The sequence below is a fragment of the Salmo salar genome, chromosome ssa18 (assembly GCF_905237065.1).
Source record: "Salmo salar chromosome ssa18, Ssal_v3.1, whole genome shotgun sequence".
NCBI lineage: Eukaryota > Metazoa > Chordata > Actinopteri > Salmoniformes > Salmonidae > Salmo > Salmo salar.
The window spans coordinates 75553490-75567658 of NC_059459.1; the positions used below are offsets into that span (position 1 = coordinate 75553490).

The 14169-nt window shown below is 46.8% G+C and overlaps 1 protein-coding gene across 4 annotated transcripts in view; it reads right to left on the minus strand.

Annotated features, from left to right (window-relative positions):
* Positions 1–1231: 1231 nt before the first annotated feature.
* Positions 1232–14169, minus strand: part of LOC106577881 (rho GTPase-activating protein 6) — a 128105-nt gene continuing 115167 nt past the window's right edge. For 3 of the 4 annotated variants that reach the window (XM_045701569.1, XM_014156301.2, XM_014156302.2), the window contains exons 8-13: positions 13592–13742; positions 7744–7982; positions 6954–7133; positions 6416–6504; positions 5546–5721; positions 1232–2300 (exon numbers count right to left, since the gene is read on the minus strand). In XM_045701569.1, the coding sequence (XP_045557525.1) occupies positions 1972–2300; positions 5546–5721; positions 6416–6504; positions 6954–7133; positions 7744–7982; positions 13592–13742 (1164 nt within the window). In that variant the 3' untranslated portion in view covers positions 1232–1971. The remainder of the gene's footprint in view (positions 2301–5545; positions 5722–6415; positions 6505–6953; positions 7134–7743; positions 7983–13591; positions 13743–14169) is intronic. The other variant, XM_045701570.1, reaches the window with a different exon arrangement.

Below are 14169 nucleotides of genomic sequence, written 5' to 3' on the forward strand. Positions count from 1 at the left end.
CATTCTCTCTCCATCTTCAGGTAGGTCTGTACACAGCATCCTCTCTCCATCTTCAGGTAGGTCTGTACACAACATTCTCTCTCCATCTTCAGGCAGGTCTGTATACAGCATTCTCTCTCCATCTTCAGGCAGGTCTGTACAGTACACAGCATTCTCTCTCCATCTTCAGGCAGGTCTATACAGTACACAGCATTCTCTCTCCATCTTCAGGCAGGTCTATACAGTACACAGCATTCTTTCTCCTTCTTTAGGTAGGTATTTCTTTATTTAATTGTTTATTTAACCTTTATTTAACTAACATCTTTAGTTCTAGAACATATCTACTGCCATATTGTCCCTGGTAGTTCATTAAAATAGTCCTGTGAAGAGTGGTAATAGTTCCAGTCCACAGCAGCCAGCCAGATGGTGTTTATACGAGGTGTGGTAAAGGTTGCCCTCTTGTGGAATAGCAAGAAGAGGCCCCGTTTTCTTGTTTTATGCATCAGAAGCTGAAGCAAAGAAGTTATATACACTTTTCGTTACATCTTACAGCCCCCCCCCCCCCCCCACACACACACAGCATTCTCTCTTCATCTTTAGGTAGGTCTGTACAGTACACAGCATTCTCTCTCCATCTTCAGGCAGGTCTGTACACAGCATTCTCTCTCCATCTTCAGGTAGGTCTGTACCAGTACACAGCATTCTCTCTCCATCTTTAGGCAGGTCTGTACAGTACACAGCATTCTTTCCATCTTTAGGCAGGTCTGTACAGTACACAGCATTCTCTCCATCTTCAGGTAGGTCTGCACACAGCATTCTCTCTCCATCTTCAGGTAGGTCTGTACACAGCATTCTCTCTCCATCTTCAGGTAGGTTTGCACACAGCATTCTCTCTCCATCTTCAGGTAGGTCTGTGCACAGCATTCTTTCCATCTTTAGGCAGGTCTGTACAGTACACAGCATTCTCTCTCCATCTTTAGGTAGGTCTGTACAGTACACAGCATTCTCTCTCCATCTTCAGGAAGGTCTGTACACAGCATTCTCTCTCCATCTTCAGGTAGGTCTGTACACAGCATTCTCTCTCCATCTTCAGGTAGGTCTGTACAGTACACAGCATTCTCTCTCCATCTTCAGGCAGGTCTGTACAGTACACAGCATTCTCTCTCCATCTTCAGGCAGGTCTATACAGTACACAGCATTCTCTCTCCATCTTCAGGCAGGTCTATACAGTACACAGCATTCTCTCTCCATCTTTAGGTAGGTATTTTTTTATTTAATTGTTTATTTAACCTTTATTTAACTAACATCTTTAGTTCTAGAACATATCTACTGCCATATTGTCCCTGGTAGTTCATTAAAATAGTCCTGTGAAGAGTGGTAATAGTTCCAGTCCACAGCAGCCAGCCAGATGGTGTTTATACGAGGTGTGGTAAAGGTTGCCCTCTTGTGGAATAGAAAGAAGAGGCCCCGTTTTCTTGTTTTATGCATCAGAAGCTGAAGCAAAGAAGTTATATACACTTTTCGGTACATCTTACAGACCCCCCCCCCCCAACATCATTGTAACCAATGTTTCAAACTTAATTCATGAGCTTAGTAAAACGCTGTACTGTGATAAGGGATAGTATACCATAACATAGTCTTCAGCCGCATCACACGGAGTCCAAAGGATATATAGGAACCATAGTAAAAAAAAATATAAAATTCCTTGGTAATGTTAGTCCCAAGCAGTGTTAGTATAAAACAGTGTGTTTAGTATGTTTGGGTTGTGCTTGTCTGACACGTGTATATACCCTATCTCTCATGGTCAGGTGACAGGCTACCACCGGACGCCGCCATAGAGTCCATGGTCCAACCACCTTCCATCAGCCTAGAAACTGGCTAGCCCTAAGGCAGAACCGACAAAAGCCCGGTGGGCTGCTCCAACGATTTCTAGTCCCAATCCGCCTCAGGAATGCACTCCCCCCTCCACCGCACCCCCAGTGTCCTGTCCTATCATACCATGGTCTCAGACCCCGAGCTCTTCCCTGTGAAGAAGTCCCAGAAATAACTGGAATTACTAGGAGGTGGTTTCTCCCTCTCTTCCTGGGGTGTCTGCCTCACCCAGACACTGTTATCCCCCTCTCCTCCCAGGCTGGAGCATGAGGCAGCCCCCAGGGTGAAGCTCAGATCTTCCCCCAGCGGAGCCCTCTGTTCCTGGGCCTGGTAGCTGTCCTCTGGGTGGACTCTGGAGCTGCTAGAGGACTGGGCCAGACTCAGGAGGTTGTGGTTGGAGTGGAACTGTCTCATCTGGCCGATGGACTTGGACAGGATCACGTTGGAGCCTGTGGAGGGAGAGATGTGTTGTTATTCTAGATATTGTCATTTAGAATGGTGTTACTTTATTGCAATGTTTTCTAGAATGTTACTTTGTTCTTAATGTTATTTAGAATGTTGTTACTTTATTAATTTATCTAGAATGTTACTTTGTTATTACAATGTTGTTACTTTATTACAATGTTATTTTGAATGTTTGTTATTACAATGTTATTTCGAATGTTGTTACTTTATTACAATGTTATTTAGAATGTTGTTACTTTGTTGTTACAATGTTATTTATGTTGTTACCTTTTATTTAGAATGTTGTTACTTTATTAATTTATCTAGAATGTTACTTTGTTATTACAATGTTGTTACTTTATTACAATGTTATTTTGAATGTTTGTTATTACAATGTTATTTCGAATGTTGTTACTTTATTACAATGTTATTTAGAATGTTGTTACTTTGTTGTTACAATGTTATTTATGTTGTTACCTTTTATTTAGAATGTTGTTACTTTGCTATTACAGTGTTATCTACAATGTTTGTTGTTACAATGTTATTTAGAATGTTGTTACAATGTTATTTAGAATGTGGTTACTTTTTATTTAAAATGTTGTTACTTTGCTATTACAGTGTTATCTACAATGTTTGTTGTTACAATGTTATTTAGAATGTTGTTACAATGTTATTTAGAATGTGGTTACTTTTTATTTAGAATGTTGTTACTTTGCTATTACAGTGTTATCTACAATGTTTGTTTTTACAATGTTATTTAGAATGTTGTTACAATGTTATTTAGAATGTGGTTACTTTTTATTTAGAATGTTGTTACTTTGCTATTACAGTGTTATCTACAATGTTTGTTGTTACAATGTTATTTAGAATGTTGTTACAATGTTATTTAGAATGTGGTTACTTTTTATTTAGAATGTTGTTACTTTGCTATTACAGTGTTATCTACAATGTTTGTTTTTACAATGTTATTTAGAATGTTGTTACAATGTTATTTAGAATGTGGTTACTTTTTATTTAGAATGTTGTTACTTTGCTATTACAGTGTTATCTACAATGTTTGTTTTTACAATGTTATTTAGAATGTTGTTACAATGTTATTTAGAATGTGGTTACTTTTTATTTAGAATGTTGTTACTTTGCTATTACAGTGTTATCTACAATGTTTGTTTTTACAATGTTATTTAGAATGTTGTTACAATGTTATTTAGAATGTGGTTACTTTTTATTTAGAATGTTGTTACTTTGCTATTACAGTGTTATCTACAATGTTTGTTTTTACAATGTTATTTAGAATGTTGTTACAATGTTATTTAGAATGTGGTTACTTTGCTATTACAGTGTTATCTACAATGTTTGTTTTTACAATGTTATTTTGAATGGTGTTTGTTATTACAATCTTATCAATCGGTACGGTGTGTATTGTTGTTATTATTATTATGTTAACCGTAACTCTAGCTTCCTGTCCACACCCCAGCTCAACCATAACCCCTATCCTAATACTAACTCTAGCTTCCTGTCCACACCCCGGCTCAACCATAACCCCTATCCTAATACTAACTCTAGCTTCCTGTCCACACCCCAGCTCAACCATAACCCCTAACCTAATACTAACTCTAGCTTCCTGTCCACACCCCAGCTGAACCATAACCCCTATCCTAATACTAACTCTAGCTTCCTGTCCACACCCCAGCTCAACCATAACCCCTATCCTAATACTAACTCTAGTTTCCTGTCCACACCCCAGCTCAACCATAACCCCTATCCTAATACAAACTCTAGGTTCCTGTCCACACCCCAGCTCAACCATAACCCCTATCCTAATACTAACTCTAGCTTCCTGTCCACACCCCAGCTCAACCATAACCCCTATCCTAATACAAACTCTAGGTTCCTGTCCACACCCCAGCTCAACCATAACCCCTATCCTAATACTAACTCTAGGTTCCTGTCCACACCCCAGCTCAACCATAACCCCTATCCTAATACTAACTCTAGCTTCCTGTCCACACCCCAGCTCAACCATAACCCCTATCCTAATACTAACTCTAGCTTCCTGTCCACACCCCAGCTCAACCATAACCCCTATCCTAATACTAACTCTAGCTTCCTGTCCACACCCCAGCTCAACCATAACCCCTAACCTAATACTAACTCTAGCTTCCTGTCCACACCCCAGCTCAACCATAACCCCTATCCTAATACTAACTCTAGCTTCCTGTCCACACCCCAGCTCAACCATAACCCCTATCCTAATACTAACTCTAGGTTCCTGTCCACACCCCAGCTCAACCATAACCCCTATCCTAATACTAACTCTAGCTTCCTGTCCACACCCCAGCTCAACCATAACCCCTATCCTAATACTAACTCTAGCTTCCTGTCCACACCCCAGCTCAACCATAACCCCTATCCTAATACTAACTCTAGCTTCCTGTCCACACCCCAGCTCAACCATAACCCCTATCCTAATACTAACTCTAGCTTCCTGTCCACACCCCAGCTCAACCATAACCCCTAACCTAATACTAACTCTAGCTTCCTGTCCACACCCCAGCTCAACCATAACCCCTATCCTAATACTAACTCTAGCTTCCTGTCCACACCCCAGCTCAACCATAACCCCTATCCTAATACTAACTCTAGGTTCCTGTCCACACCCCAGCTCAACCATAACCCCTATCCTAATACTAACTCTAGCTTCCTGTCCACACCCCAGCTCAACCATAACCCCTATCCTAATACTAACTCTAGCTTCCTGTCCACACCCCAGCTCAACCATAACCCCTATCCTAATACTAACTCTAGCTTCCTGTCCACACCCCAGCTCAACCATAACCCCTATCCTAATACTAACTCTAGCTTCCTGTCCACACCCCAGCTCAACCATAACCCCTATCCTAATACTAACTCTAGCTTAACAAAAGGCCCATCTCAATAGGTGGTCCAGATAAGTTAGGGGGGGGTTTCCTCTATTGTTACTCAAACAAGGGGGAGGGCAATGAAATCACAGATTCCCATCAGACCTACTCCTTGAGGTTCGCAGTTGTTTAAAAAATACTATTTTGCTCAAAACCAATTGTTTACGCTTAACTACGTGTACTTTGCTGTATTTATGGGGTTTTGTTTTTCAACAGGAAAAGTTCAAAAATAGCTGGAGTGTGTCTTTAACCCTAAGCCTAGCCATAACCATAGCAACAGAATGAATAAGGGTGTAGCAACAGAGGTGTCCCCTCTATGACCCGTGACTTACGTGTCTTGTTGTTGTGGTGTCGTAGCGCCTCCAGGTTAAAGAACACCTCACTGGTCAGGCTGCCGTCCCCGGGCCCGTCAGGGTTGAAGAGGGGAGAGGGGGGCTCCAGAGGGGTCAGAGGCACCCCCGTGTCCCGTCGATCCCCCGTAGAATCTACTGTCCCCACCGCCAGGTGACTGTCACCGTGGGAGGGAGGGAGGAGAGGGAGGACAGGGGGAGGGAGAAGGAGGAGAGGGAAGAGAGGGAGGAGAGGGAAGAGAGGGAGGACAGGGGGAGGGAGAAGGAGGAGAGGGAAGAGAGGGAGGACAGGGGGAGGGAGAAGGAGGAGAGGGAAGAGAGGGAGGAGAGGGAAGAGAGGGAGGACAGGGGGAGGGAGAAGGAGGAGAGGGAAGAGAGGGAGGACAGGGGAGGGAGAAGGAGGAGAGGGAAGAGAGGGAGGACAGGGGGAGGGAGAAGGAGGAGAGGGAGGACAGGGGGAGGGAGAAGGAGGAGAGGGAAGAGAGGGAGGACAGGGGGAGGGAGAAGGAGGAGAGGGAAGAGAGGGAGGACAGGGGGAGGGAGAAGGAGGAGAGGGAAGAGAGGGAGGACAGGGGGAGGGAGAAGGAGGAGAGGGAGGACAGGGGGAGGGAGAAGGAGGAGAGGAAAGAGAGGGAGGAGAGGGATGGAGGAGAGAGTATTTTATTATTCACGTTGTAGGAACCCTTGCAGCGCTGGTGATAAAGGCAGACATATACTCAATGAACACACAACACTGGGATTCAGAGACAACTGAAGGGCTGATCCAGGACCAGTTTTGCCTTTTAGATCATAATGAATAAGAATAGACAGGGGAAACCTTATCCGCACTCTGGGCCCTGAAATGACACATACCTGAGTTTCCTGCGGAGAAGATAGTCGATGATGTCAGGATCTGTCTGAATGAGACTCATCAGCACTTCCTGTTGGAGCTCTGCTGACACCTGGGGAGAGGAGGACAGGAGATTTACACACACACACACACACACACACACACACACACACACACACACACACACACACACACACACACACACACACACACACACACACACACACACACACACACACACACACACACACACACACACTCCTGTTGGAGCTCTGCTGACACCTGTTGAGAGGAGGACAGGGAGATTTACACACACACACACACACACACACACACACACACACACACACACACACACACACACACACACACACACACACACACACACACACACACACACCTGTTGGTGCTCTGCTGACACTTGGGGAGAAGAGGACAGGAGATTTAAACACACACACACACACACACACACACACACACACACACACACACACACACACACACACACACACACACACACACACACACACACACACACACACACACACACACACTTGGTACCATGAATAGTCGCTTATAGTTCTGTATAAGTTGCAGGGTGACGTTGATGATGGCGGTGCTGTCCTCGATGCCCATGGCGTGAGGACTCATCTCCCTGTCCCCTCCGGCCCTCTCCCCCTGCAACAGGTTGGGACCAAAGATCACCGCCAGGTTAGTTGCTGTCATCTTGTTGCCTAGGAACTGCAGAGAGAGAGGAGAGAGAGAGGAGAGAGGGGTTAGGGGTTAGGGGGAGAGACCACATATTAGGTCTACCTACTGTTTAGGCTAGGCTAGTTACAGTACAAGCTACAGAGGGTCAAGCTACAGAGAGAGAGAGAGAGAGAGAGAGGAGAGAGACAAAGACAGAGAGAGAGAGAGACAGAGACAAAAAAGAGAGAGACAAAGAGAGAGAGAGAGAGAGAGAGAGAGAGAGAGAGAGAGAGACCGCGAGAGACAGAGAGAAAAAAAGAGAGTTAAGAGGTTTAAGTTTTAACCCAAAATCCATTATGTTCTCCTCTTGAGTGTCAAAGGAGAGAGAGAGAGAGAGAGAGAGAGAGAGAGAGAGAGAGAGAGAGAGAGAGAGAGAGAGAGAGAGAGAGAGAGAGAGAGAGAGAGAGAGAGAAGCTGACTTGTTGAGGACGGACAAATGCTGACAGAGAAAGACAGAAAAATAGAGAAACAGACATTAGCTGACAGGGAAAGAGATAGACAGGTGAACAGAATGATAGACAGGTGAACAGAATGAGACAGACACATGAAGTGTGTAAGAGGATGTGGAAGTGACACACACACACACACTCTAGACACTAACCACCTGGTCCTGTGGTCCTGTGGTGTCCTGTGGTCCTGTGGTGTCCTGTGGTCCTGTGGTGTCCTGTGGTCCTGTGGTGTCCTGTGGTCCTGTGGTGTCCTGTGGTCCTGTGGTGTCCTGTGCGTGGCTCTGTACGGTGTGTAACAGGGTGAGGAGGCGGAGCAGGGTATCACAATTACAGGCCGGTAACAGGTAGAGGAGCAGCTGGAGGTACAGGAACTGGTCTGTCCCTTGCAGAACTACAGGACAGATGAGGGGAGACAGAGGGGACACAGATGGGTTAGATACCCACAGAGAGGACAGATGGGTTAGATACCCACAGAGAGGACAGATGGGTTAGATACCCACAGAGAGGAGACAGATGGGTTAGATACCCACAGAGGAGACAGATGGGTTAGATACCCACAGAGAGGACAGAGATGGGTTAGATACCCACAGAGAGGAGACAGATGGGTTAGATACCCACAGAGAGGAGACAGATGGGCTAGATACCCACAGAGAGGACAGATGGGTTAGATACCCACAGAGGGGACAGATGGGTTAGATACTCACAGAGAGGACAGATGGGTTAGATACTCACAGAGAGGAGACAGATGGGTTAGATACCCACAGAGAGGACAGAGATGGGTTAGATACTCACAGAGAGGACAGAGATGGGTTAGATACCCACAGAGGAGACAGATGGGTTAGATACCCACAGAGAGGACAGAGATGGGTTAGATATCCACAGAGAGGACAGATGGGTTAGATACTCACAGAGAGGAGACAGATGGGTTAGATACCCACAGAGAGGACAGAGATGGGTTAGATACCCACAGAGAGGACAGATGGGTTAGATACCCACAGAGAGGACAGAGATGGGTTAGATACCCACAGAGAGGACAGAGATGGGTTAGATACCCACAGAGAGGACAGAGATGGGTTAGATACCCACAGAGAGGACAGATGGGTTAGATACCCACAGAGAGGACAGATGGGTTAGATACCCACAGAGAGGACAGATGGGTTAGATACCCACAGAGAGGACAGAGATGGGTTAGATACCCACAGAGGGGACACATATGGGTTAGATACCCACAGAGAGGACAGAGATGGGTTAGATACCCACAGAGAGGAGACAGATGGGTTAGATACCCACAGAGAGGACAGATGGGTTAGATACTCACAGAGAGGAGACAGATGGGTTAGATACCCACAGAGAGGAGACAGATGGGTTAGATACCCACAGAGAGGACAGAGATGGGTTAGATACCCACAGAGAGGACAGAGATGGGTTAGATATCCACAGAGAGGACAGATGGGTTAGATACCCACAGAGAGGACAGAGATGGGTTAGATACCCACAGAGAGGAGACAGATGGGTTAGATACCCACAGAGAGGAGACAGATGGGTTAGATATCCACAGAGAGGACAGAGATGGGTTAGATACCCACAGAGAGGACAGAGATGGGTTAGATACCCACAGAGAGGACAGAGATGGGTTAGATAGCCACAGAGAGGACATATGGGTTAGATACCCACAGAGAGGAGACAGATGGGTTAGATACTCACAGAGAGGAGACAGATGGGTTAGATACCCACAGAGAGGAGACAGATGGGTTAGATACCCACAGAGAGGAGACAGATGGGTTAGATACCCACAGAGAGGACAGATGGGATAGATACCCACAGAGAGGAGACAGATGGGTTAGATACCCACAGAGAGGAGACAGATGGGTTAGATACCCACAGAGAGGAGACAGATGGGTTAGATACCCACAGAGAGGACAGATGGGTTAGATACCCACAGAGAGGAGACAGATGGGTTAGATACCCACAGAGAGGACAGATGGGATAGATACCCACAGAGAGGAGACAGATGGGTTAGATACCCACAGAGAGGAGACAGATGGGTTAGATACCCACAGAGAGGACAGATGGGATAGATACCCACAGAGAGGAGACAGATGGGTTAGATACCCACAGAGAGGAGACAGATGGGTTAGATACCCACAGAGAGGAGACAGATGGGTTAGATACCCACAGAGAGGACAGAGATGGGTTAGATACCCACAGAGAGGACAGATGGGTTAGATACCCACAGAGAGGAGACAGATGGGTTAGATACCCACAGAGGGGACAGATGGGTTAGATACCCACAGAGAGGAGACAGATGGGTTAGATACCCACAGAGAGGACAGAGATGGGTTAGATACCCACAGAGAGGAGACAGATGGGTTAGATACCCACAGAGAGGACAGAGATGGGTTAGATACCCACAGAGAGGACAGAGATGGGTTAGATACCCACAGAGAGGACAGATGGGTTAGATACCCACAGAGAGGAGACAGATGGGTTAGATACTCACAGAGAGGAGACAGATGGGTTAGATACCCACAGAGAGGAGACAGATGGGTTAGATACCCACAGAGAGGACAGAGATGGGTTAGATATCCACAGAGAGGACAGATGGGTTAGATACCCACAGAGAGGAGACAGATGGGTTAGATACCCACAGAGAGGACAGATGGGTTAGATACCCACAGAGAGGAGACAGATGGGTTAGATACCCACAGAGAGGACAGAGATGGGTTAGATACCCACAGAGAGGAGACAGATGGGTTAGATATCCACAGAGAGGACAGAGATGGGTTAGATACCCACAGAGAGGACAGAGATGGGTTACATACCCACAGAGAGGAGACAGATGGGTTAGATACCCACAGAGAGGACAGATGGGTTAGATACCCACAGAGAGGACAGATGGGTTAGATACCCACAGAGAGGACAGAGATGGGTTAAATACCCACAGAGAGGACAGAGATGGGTTAGATACCCACAGAGAGGACAGAGATGGGTTAGATACCCACAGAGAGGAGACAGATGGGTTAGATACCCACAGAGGGGACAGATGGGTTAGATACCCACAGAGAGGAGACAGATGGGTTAGATACCCACAGAGAGGACAGAGATGGGTTAGATACCCACAGAGAGGAGACAGATGGGTTAGATACTCACAGAGAGGACAGAGATGGGTTAGATACCCACAGAGAGGAGACAGATGGGTTAGATACCCACAGAGAGGAGACAGATGGGTTAGATACCCACAGAGAGGACAGAGATGGGTTAGATACCCACAGAGAGGACAGAGATGGGTTAGATACCCACAGAGAGGAGACAGATGGGTTAGATACCCACAGAGAGGAGACAGATGGGTTAGATACCCACAGAGAGGACAGAGATGGGTTAGATACTCACAGAGAGGAGACAGATGGGTTAGATACCCACAGAGGAGACAGATGGGTTAGATACCCACAGAGGAGACAGATGGGTTAGATATCCACAGAGAGGACAGATGGGTTAGATACCCACAGAGAGGACAGAGATGGGTTAGATACCCACAGAGGAGACAGATGGGTTAGATACCCACAGAGGAGACAGATGGGTTAGATACCCACAGAGAGGACAGATGGGATAGATACCCACAGAGGGGACAGTGATGGGATAGATATCCACAGAGGAGACAGTGATGGGATAGATACCTAACCCCACAGAGGGGACAGTGATGGGATAGATACCTAACCCCACAGAGGAGACAGTGATGGGATAGATACCTAACCCCACAGAGGAGACAGTGATGGGATAGATACCTAACCCCACAGAGGGGACAGTGATGGGATAGATACCTAACCCCACAGAGGAGACAGTGATGGGATAGATACCTAACCCCACAGAGGAGACAGTGATGGGATAGATACCTAACCCCACAGAGGAGACAGTGATGGGATAGATACCTAACCCCACAGAGGAGACAGTGATGGGATAGATACCTAACCCCACAGAGGGGACAGTGATGGGATAGATACCTAACCCCACAGAGGGGACAGTGATGGGATAGATATCCACAGAGGGGACAGTGATGGGATAGATACCTAACCCCACAGAGGGGACAGTGATGGGATAGATACCTAACCCCACAGAGGAGACAGTGATGGGATAGATACCTAACCCCACAGAGGAGACAGTGATGGGATAGATACCTAACCCCACAGAGGAGACAGTGATGGGATAGATACCTAACCCCACAGAGGAGACAGTGATGGGTTAGATACCTAACCCCACAGAGGAGACAGTGATGGGATAGATACCTAACCCCACAGAGGAGACAGTGATGGGATAGATACCTAACCCCACAGAGGAGACAGTGATGGGATAGATACCTAACCCCACAGAGGAGACAGTGATGGGATAGATACCCAACCCCACAGAGGGGACAGTGATGGGATAGATACCTAACCCCACAGAGGAGACAGTGATGGGATAGATACCTAACCCCACAGAGGAGACAGTGATGGGATAGATACCTAACCCCACAGAGGGGACAGTGATGGGACAGATACCTAACCCCACAGAGGGGACAGTGATGGGATAGATACCTAACCCCACAGAGGAGACAGTGATGGGATAGATACCTAACCCCACAGAGGGGACAGTGATGGGATAGATACCTAACCCCACAGAGGAGACAGTGATGGGATAGATACCTAACCCCACAGAGGGGACAGTGATGGGATAGATACCTAACCCCACAGAGGAGACAGTGATGGGATAGATACCTAACCCCACAGAGGAGACAGTGATGGGATAGATACCTAACCCCACAGAGGGGACAGTGATGGGATAGATACCTAACCCCACAGAGGAGACAGTGATGGGATAGATACCTAACCCCACAGAGGGGACAGTGATGGGATAGATACCTAACCCCACAGAGGGGACAGTGATGGGATAGATACCTAACCCCACAGAGGAGACAGTGATGGGATAGATACCTAACCCCACAGAGGAGACAGTGATGGGATAGATACCTAACCCCACAGAGGAGACAGTGATGGGATAGATACCTAACCCCACAGAGGGGACAGTGATGGGATAGATACCTAACCCCACAGAGGAGACAGTGATGGGATAGATACCTAACCCCACAGAGGAGACAGTGATGGGATAGATACCTAACCCCACAGAGGAGACAGTGATGGGATAGATACCTAACCCCACAGAGGAGACAGTGATGGGTTAGATACCTAACCCCACAGAGGGGACAGTGATGGGATAGATACCTAACCCCACAGAGGGGACAGTGATGGGATAGATACCTAACCCCACAGAGGGGACAGTGATGGGATAGATACCTAACCCCACAGAGGGGACAGTGATGGGATAGATACCTAACCCCACAGAGGGGACAGTGATGGGATAGATACCTAACCCCACAGAGGAGACAGTGATGGGATAGATACCTAACCCCACAGAGGAGACAGTGATGGGATAGATACCTAACCCCACAGAGGGGACAGTGATGGGATAGATACCTAACCCCACAGAGGAGACAGTGATGGGATAGATACCTAACCCCACAGAGGAGACAGTGATGGGATAGATACCTAACCCCACAGAGGAGACAGTGATGGGATAGATACCTAACCCCACAGAGGAGACAGTGATGGGATAGATACCTAACCCCACAGAGGAGACAGTGATGGGATAGATACCTAACCCCACAGAGGGGACAGTGATGGGATAGATACCTAACCCCACAGAGGAGACAGTGATGGGATAGATACCTAACCCCACAGAGGAGACAGTGATGGGATAGATACCTAACCCCACAGAGGAGACAGTGATGGGATAGATACCTAACCCCACAGAGGGGACAGTGATGGGATAGATACCTAACCCCACAGAGGGGACAGTGATGGGATAGATACCCACAGAGAGGACAGAGATGGGTTAGATACCCACAGAGAGGACAGAGATGGGTTAGATACCCACAGAGAGGACAGAGATGGGGGGGGGAGGGTGTCGTACTGTTGGCGTGGAGGAAAGCAGAGTAGAGCTCTCTAGGCAGTAGAGGGTCAGGCATGTCTCTGAGGAACTCCTTCAGCAGAGCTGCTACGTCATGGACACTGTTCTCCTCTTCCAGACACACATCTGCCCCCATGTCAAAGTCCTCACGCAGCTGCAGGGGGAAACACACACAAATCAGAACCAGACATACACATAAACAAGTTAACATGCACCGGCCAAACACGCAGTAAATAAAAGGTCAGTTTCCCGTGTGATGATGCTTTGAAAACAGAAAATGTCAGGGATCAACGGCCCTGCGTACACAGAGGAGAAATACACCTGTCACAACACCAACACAACATTAACACAACATCAATATCAACACAACACAACACAACATCAATATCAACACAACACAACACAACACAACATCAACACAACATCAATATCAACATCAACACAACATCAACACAACACCAATATCAACACAACATCAACATCAACACAACACAAACACAACATCAACACAACATCAACACAACACCAACACAACACAAACACAACATCAACACAACATCAATATCAACACAACACAAACA